Genomic DNA, 19399 nt, shown 5'->3' on the forward strand with positions numbered 1-19399 from the left:
GTCCAATGCCCAGCGTCTATGTTGTACAGGTCCCATTACTTGGATTAGCACCGTGGGCAATACTTGCTGGGCCTTGTTCAGTTGGCTTGCATCTCTTCAAGAAGAGTATTGCTTGGAGTTACACTTTAATGCCAACCAAAAGGCAAATAGTCTAGCTGCAGTGAAGTCAAACCAATAATCTCCAGGGTTCAGTGGATGATGGTCACAGTCTAGGACAGTGATGGCTAACCTCTGGCACTTCAGGTGTGGTGAAACTACGACTCCCAGCATTCTCCATTCATTTCTATGGAGTTCTGAGAACAGCCAAGCAAGTGTACACCTTGGGAGTCGTAGTTTTACCACAGCTGGAGTGCCGGAGGTTAGCCATCACAGGTCTAGGGCAAGTTAGTCTGCACCATGTTGCAAACACAGAGAGGCAAAGGGCACTATGTAACTAGAATGTATATGCATTAGTCTGATACAGTCTTTGAAATATGAAATAACGAAATAAAACAATATCAACTTTTTTTTACGGAGAGATTAAGGCCAGGAAACTCCATCTGCAACAACATGTCACAAAGTAGGAGCAACGTACAAACATAAAAGTCTTTTACTATGCCAGCTTAATTTAGCTTTCTTCTGAAGTACATTACATATAGCAGAGGCAGCTTTATGGGCAAGGATCAATATTAATGAGAACACAGCCTACACTGGGAACTATTGACATTCAACAATAATGGCAGGAAGCAAAGCGCCCCTGTATGTTTCCTAGGAGGTGGGAGGCCACTATTCAAAGGTACATGGTCAATGTAGAGTACCTCTTTGGTTTCCTTTTAGTGCAATGCTATGTAGATTGATTTTCCAAACAAAACACAAATAATAAACTATTTTTAAAGCCCATATGTAAAAAAAATAAAAAATAAAATGCGAAAACAGTACATTTTAAAGGGCGTCTGTCAGCAGAAACGAGGGCATTAACCTGGCTGAGATTAGCAAGGTGCTAATGTCAGCTGAACAGAACTATCTTAGGCTACTGTCACACTTGCACTTTCCCTTTCCGCTATTGAGATCAGTCATAGGATCTCAATAGCGGGGGAAAACGCTTCCATTTTGTCCCCATTCATTGTCATTGGGGACAAAACTGAACTAAACGAAACGGAGAGCACCAGAATGCATTCCGTTCTGTTTTAAAGAGAACACAACCCGATCTGTTCATAACGTATACGGAACCATTAATTCCAATGGTTCCGCAAAACAAAACGGAATGTACTCCATATGCATTCCATTTCCGTATTTCCGTTCCGTTAACAGATAGAACATGTCCTATTATAGCCCGAAAATCACGTTCCGTGGCTCCATTCAAGTCAATAGGTCCGCAAAAAAACCAGAAGACATACGGAAAGGCATCTGTATGTCTTCCATATCCGTTCCGTTTTTGCGGAACCATCTATTGAAAAAAAATTTCCCAGCTCAATTTTTTCTATGTAATTACTGTATACTGTATATGCCATATACGGAAAAACGGAAACACAATGGAAACAAAAAACGGAACAACGGATCTGTGAAAAACGAACCGCAAAACACTGAAAAACCCATAGTCCCATCTCACTACTCCTCTTCAGTGATGCCGGCATTGCTCTTCTTCAGGGTGTACTGTGATGTATGCAGCGCAGGCGCAATAAGAAAGTCCACAGCTGGCGAGCATCCTTTCTTCACTAAGCCTGCGCTGCATACTAAAAGGCGGAAGATTTCAACCGAACTAAGGGCCAGGCAGGATGACGTGAACACTGCCTAGCTCCGGCAATCAATTCTAGGAGGGAAGGGACAGAGGTGGGAGAACGGAGCCTCTAGGAGCAGGAGCTGCACCCCTGCCCCCCCCATTCAGGAGGCTCATCTGCATATAATAAATGTTCTTTTTTTCTCAAAAAAACAATACAATAAAACATTCAAAGTTTAAAATTACCCCCTTTCCCAATTTTACATATAAAAATATATAAAAAAAACATATCAAGTATCACCGCATCCGAAAATGTTTGAACTATTAAAATATTCTTTTTAAATTTCCGGTGCGGTAAACACAGACAGAGAAAAAAATAAAAAATAAAAATGTGCCCTTTTTTGTCGCCTTTTCCCCTCCCAAAAATTGAATAACAGAGATCAAATAGTCGAATGCACCACAAAAATGGTACCAATAAAAACGAATGGTCTCGCAAAAAACAAGTCCTCATACAGCTCTGTGGATGGAAATATAAAAAAGTATAATCAATAACTGTAGGTGGAACATAACTTTTTGAACTATTTTAGACTTAAAAAAACATCTTTCCCTTCTTTTCATAAAGATGCAAAGGATCGATGTGGGGAATGTTGCAGGCTGCGGATGACCCTGCTTTCTCGCCTTGGAACCCGCTTCGGTCTAAGCCACATTTGATCCACCTTTATGACCTACTTCTGGGAACCAAAATGTGGGCAAGAGCTGCAGTGAAATATCTGCTTCATGTACTCAGATACTAATGGTCTTCCATCAGCCAGGGAATATGTGGAGAAGAATGGGGTGCCACAATCCGCATCCTTCGACTGCCCCAGACTCACAAGAATGGAGGTCTATGCCCCCCGTCTAAATGGAGCAGCAGGTCGCACATGTCAGCTGACGCTCAATTAATTCCCTAAGGAACTGCCAGAGATAGGCGAGTACAGCCACATTTCCAGCAGTCCCACAGAGAATGTATGGAGTAGCAGAGCACATGCACAACCTGCCGGTCCATTCATAGGGGTGAACGGGCCCCCATCCTCATGAACAGTGGTAGCCCCAGTAGCTGGATCTCCATGGATTAGATGCTAAGTTTTTACTATCGATGGTCTATCCTCAGAATAGGCCATCAATATCTGATTTGTGTGGATCCGACACCCTGCACCCCCCTGATCAGCTCCAGGGTAGCTCTATCAACAGTGTTAGTTCCTGCAGAGCTTCTCCGATGGGAGCATCGTTACAATAAACATAGTGGACAGAGATGTGTAGTTCCTGTGCTGATCAGTGGGGAGGCCAATCATAAAATCCTAGAACACCTCTTAAGGATTTGATCAGCACCCCAGATCTCTCCAAGTCACTAACTAAAGCTTATGCCCTCCCGCAAACCACTGAATTTAAACCAATTGATAAATAATTCACAAAGTGGGTGATGGATATGCCTGCCTTATCCACAGATGACTGGAAGGAGGTGGAAGGCTCACCATTTTGCCATCAGTAAGCATCTGAGTTTTCTTGATTCAAATTAAACTACTAAATAGAGTATTCTCAGCTCCAACAAAACTGATGGGAGTCGCTGCTTCCGACACTTGTTTTAGATGTCAAGCAGATTTGGGGACATATTTGCATTCAGTTTGGTTGGTAGATGGTGTGGAAGAGAGGTCACCCCGCCGGGAATGGTTGATGGTGTGGAAGAGAGGTCACCCCGCCGGGAATGGTTGAAGGTGTGGAAGAGAGGTCACCCCCCCGGGGAATGGATGATGGTGTGGCTGTCCTATCTGGGGGGGGGGGGGGGGGGGGGTATTTATCTGTTAGGGCTAATGCACACGACTGCAGTGATGGCCAGTTCGCATTGTTCGCCCGCGAACATATGCGGGCTGCCATATTTTTTCACAAGTCCGGCGAGGCGCAGGTGAGCCCTTACCTGTGCCGCGAGCCGGTCTGAAAACAAATGCGGCCAGGGGAGCAGGCAGTTCCAAGAACAGCCCGATGAAGGCCCCCGGTGGCTGTTCTCGGAACTGCCTGCTCCCGCTGACCGCATTTGTTTTCAGACCGGCTCACGCACAGGCACAAGTATGGACTTACCTGCGCCTCGCCGGACCTGTGAAAAAAGATGGCAGCCCACATATGTTCGTGGGCGAATGATGCGAACTGGCCATTACTGCACGACTGTACTTTTCTTCAGCATGCTATCTGCTTGTTTTACAGACAGATCACTGACCCATTCATTTCTATGGGGCCATATATACATTTGTATTCTTGGGGAATCTGTGTGCTCTATCCACAAATCTTAGCACAGGTCTTATTCTCGTCCATATTTGGGGATGGGAGTAGCACTTTCTATGAATAGGAGTGAGAATATTAAAGGGGTTGTCCGACAAAAATTATTTTACAGTTTTCAAACAAGCACCTGGATCTAAATACTTTAGTAATTGCATGTAATTAAACATTTTGTATAGCCACTGAATTATTCAATAAAATTTATCTGTATATCGCCACCTGCTGTTTGTTCTTTTTTCTTCCCATTTTTTTTTGTCCTGCTCACTGAAATGGCCGCCCATGCTCAGTCTCATCCTTCAACTGCCTCCTGAGCTGTGATAGGCAGAGCTGAGATACGCCCCCTTAGCTGCAGCAGATAAGACACTCCCCTTGAGCTGAGCAATTAATGTGGAGATCTCTGGATCCATGTGAGGTACAGGGCTGGTTTAGAAAGATAGTATTATTTACTATATGATGTCTGATTTAAATCAATCAAATCCTGTCTGGCAGCTCTAAAAGACCACCTTTCCCAACTCTACCCTCATTGTTTCCTTGTCCTCTGTAAGTCCCTACAGTGCTGCTGAAGGGCATTTCTGGAGTGCAGTGATATAGTAGATGACTCCCTAAAATGACTGACTGCTGTTCTCCAGAATCTATATATATATATATATACACATACAGTACAGACCAAAAGTTTGGACACACCTTCTCATTCAAAGAGTTTTCTTTATTTTCATGACTATGAAGGCATCAAAACTATGAATTAACACATGTGGAATTATATACATAACAAACAAGTGTGAAACAACTGAAAATATGTCATATTCTAGGTTCTTCAAAGTAGCCACCTTTTGCTTTGATTACTGCTTTGCACACTCTTGGAATTCTCTTGATGAGCTTCAAGAGTAAGGGCTCATTCAGACGGACGTATGCTGTCCGCAAAAATACTGAATGCTATCCGTTTTTTTGCGGATCCGCAAAAAAACTGATCCGCAAAAAAACTAAAAGCATTCAGTATTTTTGCGGACCCATAGACTTCAATGGGGCCAGCTCCTGATTTTCACGGACAAGTATAGGACATGTTTCATTTGTTTTGCGGAACCGTAGAATAGAAAAGGGCCCCATAGAAGTGAATGGGTCAGTATCTAATCCGCAAAAAAACGGATCCGCATTTTTGCGGATAGCATACGGCCGTCTGAATGAACCCTTAGTCCTCTGAAATGGTCTTGAAGGAGTTCCCAGAGATGCTTAGCACTTGTTGGCCCTTTTGCCTTCACTCTGCGGTCCAGCTCACCCCAAACCATCTCGATTAGGTTCAGGTCCGGTGACTGTGGAGGCCAGGTCATCTGGCGCAGCACCCCATCACTCTCCTTCATGGTCAAATAGCCCTTACTTTCAAAGTTTTCCCAATTTTTCGGCTGACTGACTGACCTTCATTTCTTAAAGTAATGATGGCCACTCGTTTTTCTTTACTTAGCTGCTTTTTTCTTGCCATAATACAAATTCTAACAGTCTATTCAGTAGGACTATCAGCTGACGGTCCCAACCCCATTTATAAGGCAAGAAATCCCACTTATTAAACCTGACAGGGAACACCTGTGAAGTGAAAACCATTTCAGGGGACTACCTCTTGAAGCTCATCAAGAGAATACCAAGAGTGTGCAAAGCAGTAATCAAAGCAAAAGGTGTCTACTTTGAAGAACCTGGAATATGACATATTTTCAGTTGTTTCACACTTGTTTGTTATGAATATAATTCCACATGTGTTAATTCATAGTTTTGATGCCTTCAGTGTGAATCTACAATTTTCATAGTCATGAAAATAAAGAAAACTCTTTGAATGAGAAGGTGTGTCCAAACTTTTGGTCTGTACTGTATATATATATATATAAAGAAGGACGTATATATGTGTATATGTTCCGCGATCACTCAAAAACTCGATTTCAATGAAACTTGGTATACACATCCCTTGCTACCTGGAAAGAAATCTTGTGGGGGTCTCAGCTGTCTAGGACGTACCGTTCCTGAGATATTCCCAAAAAATGACCTGCATTAGCCAATACAAGCCTGCAAGTCTTTCTCTTCATATCCCAACTGCCATACACACGGTCACATGACCCTTATCAGCCAATAGAAGCTCGCAGGCCCTTAGTCTACACATACACACAGTTTTACTCCAGATTTCCATAACAACCCAGCCATTTTTCTTCACTGCTGTAGGTCAGCTTTAGGCTAGTGCTACACGGCGACAAGTGCTACACGACGACATGTGTCGCGCGACACATAGGACACAACTACACTGCTACATGTGTCATGCGACAATTTTTATAATGATAGTCTATGGTGTTGCACTGCGACATGTGGCATGCTGCGACTGAGACGCGACAGTCGCCGAAAAATCAATCTTGGATGGATTTTTTGCAACTGTCGTGTCTCAGCATGTCACATGTCGCAGTGCGACACTAAAGCCTATGATAAAAATTGTTGAGACAAAAAGTCACGTGACACATGTCGTCGTGTAGCCCTAGAAATTAAGGGGCAGGGCGCTGTGGAGGTCACTGTTAAAGGGGAGGGTGCTGTGGAGGTCACTGTTAACGGGGAGGGTGCTGTGGAGGTGACTGTTAAAGAGGCGGGCACTGTGGAGGTCACTGTTAAAGGGGCAGGGAGCTGTGGAGGTCACTGTTAAAGAGGTAGGCACTGTGAAGGTCACTGTTAAAAGGGCGGGGGCGCTGTGGAGGTCACTGTCAAGCGAGTGGGGTAATGTGAAACTCACTGTTAAAGGGGCAGGCTGCTGTGAAGGTCAAAGTTAAAAGGATGGGCTGCTGTGGAGGTCCTATTTTAAAGTAGCCGGGCACTGTGGGGGGGTCAGTGTTAAGTGGTGGGGTGCTGTAGAGGTCACTGTTATGGGGGACACTGTCAATATCTTTTAACTAGACTAGAAGTCCTATACTGGGCAGTGTTTTCCATTCATTCTCTTTAGAAATTGGTGAGCGATATACAGTTAGGTCCATATATATTTGGACAAAGACAACATTTCTCTAATTTTTGTTCTGTACATTACCACAATGGATTTTAAACAAAACAAATTAAGATGCAAGTTCAGACTTTCAGCTTTAATTCAGTGGGTTGAACAAAATGTTTGCATAAAAATGTGAGGAACTAAAGCATTTTCAAAACTCAATCCCTTCATTTCAGGGGCTCAAAAGTAATTGAACAAATTAAATAATTGCAAATAAAATGTTAAATTTCTAATACTTGGTTGAAAACCCTTTGTTGGCAATGACTGCCTGAAGTCTTGAACTCATGGACATCAGACGCTGTGTTTCCTCCTTTTTAATGCTCGGCCAGGCCTTTACTGCAGCGGCTTTCAGTTGCTGTTGTTTGTGGCCTTTCTGTCTGAAGTTTAGGCTTTAATAAGTGAAATTCTCTATTGGGTTCAGATCCGGTGACTGACTTGGCCATTCAAGAATATTCCACTTCTTTGTTTTCATAAGCTACTGGGTTGCTTTGGCTTTATGTTTTGGGTCATTGTCCATCTGTATTGTGAAACGCCGACCAATCAGTTTGGCTGCATTTGGCTGGATTTGAGCACATAGTATGTCTCTGAAAACCCCAGAATTCATCTGGCTGCTTCTGTCCTGTGTCACATCATCAATACACACTAGGAACCCAGTGCAACTGGCAGCCATGCATGCCCAAGTCATCACACTGCTTCCGCCTTGTTTTACAGATGATGTGGTATGCTTTGGATCATGAGCTGTTCCATGCCTTCACCATACTCATTTCTTTCCATCATTCTGGTAGAGGTTGATCTTGGTATCATCTGTCCAAAGAATGTTCTTCCAGAAGTGTGCTGGTTTTTTAAGATTTTTCTTGGCAAAGCCCAATCTAGCCTTCTTATTCTTGAGGCTTATGAGTGGCTTGCACCCTCTGTATTTACTTTCATGCAGTCTTTTCTTTATGGTAGATTTGGATATTGATATGCCTATATCCTGAAGAGTGTTGTTCACTTGGATGGCTGTTGTGAAGGGGTTTCTCTTCACCATTGTGATTATTCTGCGATCATCCACCACTGTTGTCTTCCGTGGGTGTCCTGGTCTTTTTCCATTGTTGAGGTCACCAGTGCTTTCTTTCTTTCTCAGGATGTACCGAACTGTAGATTTTGCCACTCCTAATAGCGTAGCAATTTCTCGGATGGCTTGCTTCACCTGAATGGAGAGCTCCTTTGACCATGTGTTTACTTCTAAGCAAAATCTTCAAAATGCAAGCACCACACCTCAAATCAACTACAGGCCTTTTATGTGATTAATTGAGAATGAAATAATGAAGGAATTGCCCACAACTGCCCAGGAAACAGCCTTTGAGTCAATTGTTCAATTACTTTTGGTCCCTTTAAAAACAGAGTGCCAAATGTAAAGGAGCTGAAACTCCTGAACCCTTCATCCAATTTTAATGTGGATACCCTTAAATGAAAGCTAAAAGTCTGGACTTTATGTCCGTGTCCATTATATAACTATAACAACAGGTAATAAAAAATAAATTTGTATCAGTGTCCAAATATATATGGACCTAACTGTGTGGCAGTCCCATAAGGAATGAATGGAGTGATAGCTCAACCTGCCACTCAATTTAGAGGGGTGAACGGGAACCCCATTCTCGAGATCACTGGGTTTCCCAGTGGTTGGACTCTGATAGGCCAAATATTCTGTAGTTAAAGGGGTTGTCTGGGTTCAGAGCTGAACCCAAACATTCCTTCGTTTTTCACCCCGGCAGCCGCCCTGACTTAGGCATCGGAGCAGTTCATGCTCCGATGCTCTCCTTTTTTGGAGATCCGGTGACATACCGGGCTCTCCATGGGGCTGCCAGGAAGCCCGGTGACGTCACCGGCAGTAATGGGCGGGATTTAGCGCTGCCCTAGCCAGTAAAACAGTAGGGCAGTGCTAAAGCCCGCCCATCAAAGACTGTGACATCACTGAACACACTTTCTTTACAGAGTAGCGGAGAACCCCTTTAAGCAATATCTGAACTGCAGGGAGCACAGTTTCCAGCATTCTTAATGAACCATAATTAGTGATTGTCATGTACCGCACCCACAGCCAAGCTAACTCCGGCGCAACCACCTCCAGTTGCTACTGGTAACACAGGTGCCTGCCAGAAAGAGCCTGTCCGCGTAACACAGCCGTGACAATATATGGGTGCTGAGAATCAATCAAAGCATGAACTCCCCACACCCTATATTTGTTGCCACCAGGTTCGTAAAAAGAACCACTCTAAGGGCTCATGCACACGACCGTATGCCCTCTGAGACATATGGTCTGTGAGCGGGCCATATGTCCCGGAGCGGCATACATCGAGCGCACAGGAGCGCACAGCACATACCTAATGTCTACTTTTTTTTTACATTTAACACAATAAAAGCATTTTTGAAACAAAAAAATAAATCATATTTTAGTGTCTCCATAGTCTCAGAGCCATAGTTTTTTTTTTAGTTTTTGGGCGATTGTCTTAGGTAAGGGCTCATTTTTTTGCAGGCTCAGGTGACGGCTAAATTGGTATGATTTTGGGGGGCATATGCTTTTTTGATCACTTGGTGTAAGGTGACAATTTTTCTTTAGCAGTTTCTATTTTTTTTTTTTTGACGGTGTTCACCTGAGGGGTTAGGTCATGTGATATTTTTATAGAGCCGGTCGATACGGACGCTGCGATACCTAATATGGCTTTGATTTATTTCCCTATATTTTTACTTTATTTTGGGAAAAGGACGCTTTTTTTAATTTTTTTTACTTGAAACTTTTTTTGTAAAACTTTTTTTTTTTTTGTCCCACTCTGGGACTTCAACTTTTGGGAGTCTGATCCACTTTACAAAGCATAACAATACTTCTGTAAAAAATGAGACCCTACCTAAGACAATCGCCAAAATATGACACCCTTACTAAGACAAATCGCCCAAAAAATTACACACTGTAATACACTTCAGCCAGCTTGCCTGTGAGATTCAGGGGGCTGGATCTCACAGGCTGTCACAGAAGGCAGCCACGGTGCATAAGGAAGGCATCGGGCTGCCTTCCCTGCCATTGGGTCCCTGTCACAGCAGCGCGGGGACCCGATGGCTGCTCCGATCCCCACAACATCATTATCGCACATGTCGCGGTCAGCTCTGACCACGGCACATCAAGGGTTAATGTGTTTTCACCGATGCCGGCGGATACAGCAGGGGTCCGGCTATCAGTCACTGCCGGATCCCTGCAGCTGATCGGGTGGCCGCAGCTCCTGCACCCACCCGATCACCGCGCCGTACATGTACGGCACTGGGCGTTAAGTCACGTCCGGTAGTGCCATACATGTACGGCGCAGGTCGGTAAGGGGTTAACATTGAAATGATACCTTTCCTAAATGAGTAGTATCTAGGTTCTGTCTAGAGTCCTGCACACATTGGGTATCGCTGTCAGTGCCGTGACAACACAGCTTTCTATTCTGCTGCTCTCTCTCTGAACTCACTACTACAAAATGGACTCCAGCATCCAGTTTATATAGACTCTGACAGGTTGCCTAGGAAACCAACAACTCTTACTGAAATGGCTGCCAGTCTGGTGCCATTTCAGTTATTTCTAACAGAAAATTAGCAGATTAGAAACAGATTAAAACTCCCAAGGGGCAAGTGAATATGTCATGTCCCTGAAATGCAGCTGAATTTAAATGGCTGTGTGTGTGTGTGTGTGTGTCAGCAAAACCTCACGGCGCTGTGCTATATTGTGTACTATATTAATACACCACTATCATCACAATGATTATTAGAACAAAGCCCTTGGAGTATCTGACAAACCACTGACATGTGAGACTAGAGCGGGAATTACTGCTTTTACATCCAACTTGGAATGAAGTATGTACAAGAAAATACCATCCAGTTTATGCCTAGAATATAAATCTCCAATGGCCTAATGAGAACTTTATATAGGTGGGTTAAAGGGGTTTTCCAGGATTTGGTGCCTTTTTATTATAAAAGTGATGGCGAACCTTTTAGGAGACCGAGTGCCCAAACTGCAACCCAAAACCCACTTATTCAAAAACAAGAATGAACCTGGATCACACCTCCTCATGCTGTGCTTTGATCCAATAACTGCTTTTCAGCGCCATAATTAGTGCACAGACCCCTATGTTGCATGCTTACATGAGGTATTAGTGTACATTTTGAACAAAAAGCATAAGCCCACCCACCACGACAAGGTTGCCTCCTCGAGTGGGAAGTGCCAAACAGCAGAGGTGCTGTTTGGCTGCGGAGTCTCGCCGTCTGCTGGAGCAGTGCTGTGGCGCCGGTGGTCGCCATGCAGTGCCGTGCCAAATTTAGAGTAGGTTCCCACTCGAGGAGGCAACCTTGTCGTGGTGAGAGGGCTTATGCTTTTTGATTAAAATGTGTACTAATGCCTCATGTAAACATGCAACATAGGGGTCTGCATACTATATGTGGCGCCGAGAAGCAATGTTATTTATGCTGAGAAGCAGTTATCTGATCAAAGCACAGCATGAGGAGGGGTGACCCAGGTTCATTCTTGTTTTTGGACAAAACTGCAAATCGCAAAGTACAAACCCAGCAGTTTAACCTGAATACTACAGTCCAGTATAGTCTATCTTCCATGTACTTTATCATTTAACTATAATAACCTGCCTACATTCACTGCGCTGCCTGTGCCATTCACAGTGCGCCCTGTGCTGATGAGTGGCAGGAAAAGTCTAAGGCATATTGGTACACCATAGACTTTTTCCAGGGTGCCGCCTCTGCCATAGGTTCGCCACCACTGCCCTAGAGTGTGGTACTTAACGAAACAATAATATTCACCTGCTCCCCACGCCCTGGCTCCACTCAGCAATCTTCCAGTCTCCAGCTTGTTTACATCTGGCCAATGAATGGCCTCAGCAGTGACGTGTCCCCAACTGGCACATGACCGGGTAGTGAATGGCCTGTCATTTGGCAGCACCCCACCGCTCAGGCAAGTCATTGGCTGCAGAGGCACGCATGACCCCTGTCCGTACCCAAGCTGGAAGTAAACAAGTACCCAGAAGACCATCGAACAGAGTCAGGCCACCTGACAGGACCATGCAAGTATAATTATTTTATTAGGTACCAAATGCTAGGGGTCCTAATTTAAAGGGGAACAAACCCTGGAAAACCCATTTAAGGGCTCGTGCACATGACCATATTTTTTTCCGTGTCCGTCCTGTTTTTTTTTTTTTAAACCGTATGCGGAACAATTCACTTCAATGGGTCCGCCATAAAAAAGAAATGACACTGCATTCCATTTCCATATATCCACTCCGCCAAAAAATTCTTGTCCGTTTTGTGCTTTCTTTTCTTAGGTGCCAAAATTGAACTGCCGTGCGGATTTTGAAATCTGCAGCACGTCAATTGTTGTTGTATTTTTCTGGTGCAGATTTCACCCTTTTCAATTGTGGAAAAAAAATGTGTATCAAATCCGCTCCAAAAACACGATAAATGGTGCGGATCAGTTTTGGTGCAGATTTCGTGCGGATTTCCTGCAGGTAAATCTCCACTGTGTGCAGCCACCTTTATTGTGTACAGTGACCACACCAATATAATAGGAAAATGGATAAACAGCAAATTACCTACACAGTCAATACTCAAAATGCTAATTTTTACAGAAGGTGAACAAAAGTGAGGAAGGGTTGCAGGGAATTCATGATCTCATCAGCAGAATGTCAGGCAGTAGATCTTTACCTGATCAATGGTGAACAGTCTGTCCTGTCCCAGACAACACGGGGCAATCGGAGATTTTGGGAGAATAAGATGAAAGGTACAACAAAGAAATCCAGCCATGATGGATGAGTGGACAGCAAGACAAGTGGTGTTCTTGGATGCTGGAAGTAAAAAGTAAGGATAAATTCATAGTATTTTAATAACGCCAAGAATTGTGGAGAATTTTTCGTCTGAGCATTGGAACTTTGCACGGGTTCTAGACCAGGAAGGCAAAGATGCCTCTATAGCTACTGATCAGGTGGAAAAGCTCTTCATCTAGAATATCACCAAGAAATAACCTAATAACGCCATGCAATGTCTTCACAAGGAACGGTGACACCCAGGAACACGATCAGCACCAAAAATGATGATAGCCTATAAGGGAGCTCCGATACCTTTCAGGTACCTATGAAAACTAGACCTGCAGGAGTCCTAGGTGGAAGAGTTCTAGCTTTACTTGATATGTGCATCTTTTTAGCTAAATCACATGAGATATAAACTTGTTCACATTTTGTGATTGGCTAAAAAAATACTAAAATAAAACGTACATGTCATATAGAACCAGAATTATTCCCCCTCTGAGATGGCATCCCAATGGAATCAATTGTGGGCATTGAATAACTTAAAGGGAACCTGTCATGGCGATATGTCATTTTTAGTTCTGCTCATTACCTTATGACTAGGAACATCTAGTCTCTGATGCATCTTTCCTTTTTTTTTTGTGTGTCTTTGTTGTGTTATTATTCTTTATATCTCATTCTAGGAATGTGCTAATTTTCACAGTTGCCGCACCCTAATCCAGCCTCCTGCGCTATGATTGTTGCTGCCCACCGGTGGCCACGTTATCCTCCTGCGCCTCCAAATCTCGCTCATGTTGTTCATGCGCGAGATGTGGAGACGCAGGAGGATGACGTGGCCACCGGTGGGCAGCAACAATCATGGCGCAGGAGGCTAGATTTAGGGCGCGGCAACTGAGACTTTGAGGACGCAAGGGGCAGTCCCCTTGATTTCTATATGAAAGTAGCATACGCCGAGAACGAGATATAAAGAATAACAACACAACAACCAAGATACAGAAGAAAAAGGAACGATGCATCAGAGACTAGATGCTTCAAGTCATAAGGTAATGAGCATGACATGTTGCCATGACAAGTTCCCTTTAAAAGCTATGGGCAAGTCAAATCTTTTATTGCATTCCATCAATTATGCAATAAAAAAAAAAAAAAAAAAACATTCTTAAGAAAGTTATGGCTGTTAGAAAATTTATGCAAAGAAAAGTTAGATTTTTTTTCAAAAGTAGTAAAACAAAATAAAAACTATACAAATCTGGTATTGCCATAATCATCATCACCCACAGAATAAGGATGCCATGTCTATAGTAGCGCACAGTGAATATCGAAACCTAAAAAACATTGACAGAATTGTGGATTGTTTTCAATTTCACCCTACAAATAATTTTTATCCCGTTTTCCAATACAGGACATGTTAAATTAAATGGTGCTATTAAAAAATCCAACTAGTCCCGCAAAAAAAATAAGTCCTCATATGGCTATAGGAACGGAAAATTTTAAAAGTTATTGCTCTTGGATTTGGGGGGGAGGAAAAAACAAAAATGCAAAAAAGAAAACAGGCTTTTGTCTTGGAAGATGTCACAAGATCAAGATAAACTGGAGATCTGCAAGGAAGGGCTCATAAGAGGCATAAGAGGTGTCTCACCGCATCAGATACTTCTTTCAGTGTGGCCAGCTGTCCACACTGGATCTGAAGATTCAAATATAACCGATTAAGTAACTTCACAAGTATCCACCATGTTATTCTAGGAGAAAATGGAGAAAAAGATGACAATTGGAAATAGAACAGGCATTACAGGTGACAAAAATTTCCAAACCCTTCAAGGGGTCTGTACCAAAATTAAAACTTACCCGCTATCCACAGGATAGGGCAGGCGTAGGCAACCTCCAGCACTCCTGCTGTTGTGAAACTACAACTCCCAGCATGCATACTTGCACACACAAATGGTGGCACTGTCCAGAGCAGGAAAGGTAAGTTCTTTTATTTATGTCTGATCTGAGGTCTGATGAGGAATCGGGATCGGATTTGGGGGTCTGGTAAGGAATGTGGGTCTGATATGAGGTTTGATGAGGACTGGGATTCTGATCTGAAGTCTGATGAGAATAGGGGTCTGATTTGGGGGTCTGGTAAGGAATATAGGTCTGATATGAGGTTTGATGAGGACTGGGGTTCTGAACTAAAGTCTGATGAGAATAGGGGTCTGATTTGGGGGTCTGGTAAGGAATATGGGTCTGATATGAGGTTTGATGAGGACTGGGGTTCTGATCTGAAGTCTGATGAGAATAGGGGTCTGATTTGGGGGTCTGGTAAGGAATATGGGTCTGATATGAGGTTTGATGAGGACTGGGGTTCTGAACTGAAGTCTGATGAGAATAGGGGTCTGATTTGGGGGTCTGGTAAGGAATATGGGTCTGATATGAGGTTTGATGAGGACTGGGGTTCTGAACTGAAGTCTGATGAGAATAGGGGTCTGATTTGGGGGTCTGGTAAGGAATATGGGTCTGATATGAGGTTTGATGAGGACTGGGGTTCTGATCTGAAGTCTGATGAGAATAGGGGTCTGATTTGAGATCTGATGAAGATTGGTAGTTGTCTGAGGTCTGATGAAATGTTTTTTTCTTTTTTTTTTCCTCCGCTAAATCCTAGGTGCGTCTTATGGAGGGGAAAATACAGTAATTTGTCAGTTACCTTATCAACCTCGGAGACAGAGGCTTCTGAATGTGTTCCAAATGCCTCAGCACCTCCTTACGGCTTTCACTACTTGCAGAAACAGTAGGTTTATCATTATCGTCTTTTTCTTTCTCTATAGCTGATTGAATTCTATAATGCGAGACATATGGAAAATGACAGGTATCTGAATAAGGTAATTCAGAAAACAAGCCAAAGCTTCAAATGTATTAAATAAGTATAAACTGTTAAATTATTGAAGGAAAATACTACGTTTGGTTAGTGGGATTGCTATAAACCAAGATCACGCAGATCACAGCTATAAAAATGTAGACATTGACAAAACACGATCTTCCAGAGCTCATATTTGGGTCCTCGGCTAAGGAGACAACCGTTAGAGGAGATAACTAAGAGCATCTGCATAAAAACTGGGATTTTTCATTCAAAGGCAAGGAAATAATAATGCAATAACCTGGGATGTTTCCATATCTTCTCTGACCATTCTACAGAGAGGTCTTGACCTGCTGGCCTTTCCCATACAAACAGGACATGACATAATCTCCGGACTAACCAGCCACGATACCTTCACATGAAGAAAAGAAAAATTGAGAAAATGGAGAAGATACCTGCATCAACTACCTGCTCTGTAAAACACCATATTGGCTGACCACTAACAAAGCCTGACAAAACGTAATGGTAAACACCGTGTTTTTATATTTCCAGAAAAAGATCCATAAGATGGCCACTAAATGACGAAAGAAGAAGCCACGGATGCAATTGCCTTAAAAGAGTTTGTCTCACTTCAGCAAATAGCATTTATCATGTTAATACAAGGCACTCACTAATGTATTGTGATTGTCCATATTGCCTCCTTTGCTGGCTGGATTCATTTTTCCATCACATTATACACCGCTCATCTCCATGGTTATGACCATCCTGCAATTTAGCAGAGGTGGCAGTGCTTGCACACTATAAGAAAAAAACACTGGGCTTTCTAGTGGCCAGGACTATGGGAGTGCACCGAGGCTAGTGCTTTTTCCTATAGTGTCCAAACACGGCCACCGCTGCTGGATTACAGGGTGGGCTGTAACCATGGAAAACGAGCAGTGTATAATGTAATGATAATATGAATCCAGCCAGCAAAGGAAGCATTATGGACAATCGCAATACATTAGTAAGTGCCTTGTATTAACTGCATCTACATAAAAATGCCACTTGCTGAAGTGACAATGCCACTTTAATACTATGGTTTTGTTGGACACACAAGTCTGGCAATTTCAAATGGAGAAGATCCCTGCGTGGTAGGTGACTGTTCTTAAAGGGCTTCTGTCATCTCCTATTTAGCAATTTTCAGTATCGGACATTAGCTATTTGCTAATGTCAGTTGAGTCCATATATATCACTCTTACCTCTCTCTGTGCTGTAATTTCTTAAAAAATCTTACTTTTATAATATGCTAATTACTTAAGTTGGGGCGGTTACTTGCTGGTAGCCGCCGCATCCTAGGACTATAAACACACCCCCTCCTCGACTTGATAGACAGGGCCAGCGAGCGCTCTCCTCCTCCCGCTGGCCCTGTCTGCCCATGAAATCCCGCGCCTGCGCCGTACCGGTTCTTTATTCGGCGCAGGCGCTCTGAGAGAAGGACGCTCGCTTGCCCGCTCCTTCTCTCAGAGCGCCTGCGCCAAATGAGGACCGGTACGGCGCAGGCGCAGGATTTCATGGGCAGACAGGGCCAGCGGGAGGAGGAGCCCACTCGCTAGCCCTGTCTATCAAGTCGAGGAGGGGGCGTGTTTATAGTCCTAGGATGCGGCGGCTACCAGCAAGTAGCCGCCCAACTTTCTGGTAGTGAAGTAATTTGCATATTATAAAAGTACGATTTTTAAAGAAATTACAGCACAGAGAGAGGTAACAGTGATATATATGGACTCAACTGACATTAGCAAATAGCTAATGTCCGATACTGAAAATTGCTAAATGGGGGGTGACAGAAGCAAGGACATGGGCACCTTTGTTGCAATTTTTTTTATAATTGCATTTTACTGATTTCAGGCTATAAATAATTTTTCTGAGGTCAGGAGATCAGATATAAGGCATCACATGAGCAGTCAGCTGATGGAACTAAGTACACTGATTTATTTAACCATGTATCTCAAAAACAGCTGAACATTAACATTTTTAATAAAGACCAACTGAAAAAATGTTTTTTAGCCCAAAATGCAATCATAAAAAATTCTAAAACGCCAGGCAACATAAAAGTGCCAAGAGTACATTAGACCCATGTGGTCACATAATATGACTCGATGGCATCGTAGAAAGGTTTTCCAGGATATGGGTTTATGGGTTGTGTCAGACACTGCAGCTCATCTCCATTCAAGGGAATCGGGTCACACACAGGCACACTGGTGGCACTGAGTTGGGTAGTACGGCAAAGGGGTGGCGGTCCACCAGCAAGTACTGCAACCCCTTTATTTTCCTAATAACCATCAGTATTCATTTACTGATAACTAATCCTTAGGATAAGCCTTCAACATTAAAGAGCCTCTGTCAGCATTATCAACCTCATTACACCAGGTAACATGACTGGTAGGGTTGATCATGCTGAGAAAAACCTTTTTCATAAAGGGTTAATAATGGCCAAGATATATAAATTTTTATATTTATGTAAATCCCCTAGTTGGAGCACCAGGGGGCTGGTCAGACCTCTAGCACAATGCCCCCTGTGCTCACTGTACTGGCTGGACATCTCGCCCAGTTCTTTGTTCTTGTGGCAGCACCGAGGCTCAGTGTCTCAGCTCTTGAACGGTAAATCAGATGCTGCTTCCTGAGCTTGGGAAGCAGGAGAAGATCCACAGTGCAAGCACCGAGTCATCTCTTTGACTCTGCGCCTGCGCAGTGGATCTGATGAGCTCTGCTTTTTGAGCTCATCAGATCCATTGAGCAGGTGCCGAGGCACTGCTGCAAAAATAGAGGTCTGAACGAGATGTCTAGCCCTCTCACTCAAAGGGGTGGGGGAAGTACAGAGAGCACAGAGGACGTTGCTCTAGAGGTGCTCCCAGCCCTATGGCCAACCCTCTGGTGCTCCAGCTAGGTAATTTACATAAATCCTGGCCTTCATTATAGAAAAGACATAGCACGATCAACTCTACCATACTGAGAGAGGCTCTTTAAGACTGGGCTTACACAGCGACTTTGGCCACGACACACATCGCACAATAAAAACTCGTGGCCAAGGTTGCCATGCAGCCCCAACCTAAAATCTGGAAAACCATGTTAACCACTTCTGTGCAAATTCAATAAACAGTATATACTGCACCGAGTGTCCTCCTCTGTTATATGCAAGGCGTTGCGAAATTTCATCTCTGCGTGTCTCTTATAGAAGAAGTTCATCTGCACGTAAAATAGACGTTGATGTAAATTACAGGGGAAAAAAGTGAACAGCACATTATGGAAACTCAGAAATCGTGTTTTGGCACTTACCAAACTGTTTGGATTACAGGACTGACAGGGCTGCCCCACAAATGGTCGAAACAGCCCTTGGAAAGGATGTACTGATCCTATCTTCAGTCCAAATCCAGAGGGACAGAACAGACTCTAAGAAGATTTGGAAAGAAGGTTAAAAATAATTTCCCCATATTAAAAAAGCAATGGCTTATCACTGCATCGTCTGGGATCCCCACCGGGCTGGAGAGTGAAGGTGTCTCTATGCTGTTGCAGTGGTTCATCTCCTTCACTGTTTTCGCCGCACAGGGACAACCCTAGGGAACTGAAGCACAGTGCTGGCTTAACCTTCTGCAGTAATTCATGAAGACTACTACAGATAGGGAGTCCAGATAGCTGTTGTTTATTTTCCTATTGCCCCTTGTTCCCCTGCCGTGAGCACTTAACCTGTATGATACCAGCACCGTATCTGTACGGTGATGCAGGAA

The 19399-nt window shown here is 43.5% G+C and overlaps 1 protein-coding gene across 1 annotated transcript in view; it reads right to left on the bottom strand.

Moving 5' to 3' along the window:
* Positions 1 to 19399, bottom strand: part of GPAT2 (glycerol-3-phosphate acyltransferase 2, mitochondrial) — an 86942-nt gene that overhangs the window by 45055 nt on the left and 22488 nt on the right. The window contains exons 2-7 of the mRNA XM_040415792.1: positions 18951 to 19064; positions 18787 to 18860; positions 15943 to 16053; positions 15492 to 15623; positions 14448 to 14547; positions 12714 to 12853 (exon numbers count right to left, since the gene is read on the bottom strand). Coding sequence (XP_040271726.1) covers positions 12714 to 12853; positions 14448 to 14547; positions 15492 to 15623; positions 15943 to 16053; positions 18787 to 18860; positions 18951 to 19064 — 671 coding nt within the window. The remainder of the gene's footprint in view (positions 1 to 12713; positions 12854 to 14447; positions 14548 to 15491; positions 15624 to 15942; positions 16054 to 18786; positions 18861 to 18950; positions 19065 to 19399) is intronic.

Source organism: Bufo bufo, chromosome 1 (genome assembly GCF_905171765.1).
Source record: "Bufo bufo chromosome 1, aBufBuf1.1, whole genome shotgun sequence".
NCBI classification, from domain to species: Eukaryota; Metazoa; Chordata; class Amphibia; order Anura; family Bufonidae; genus Bufo; species Bufo bufo.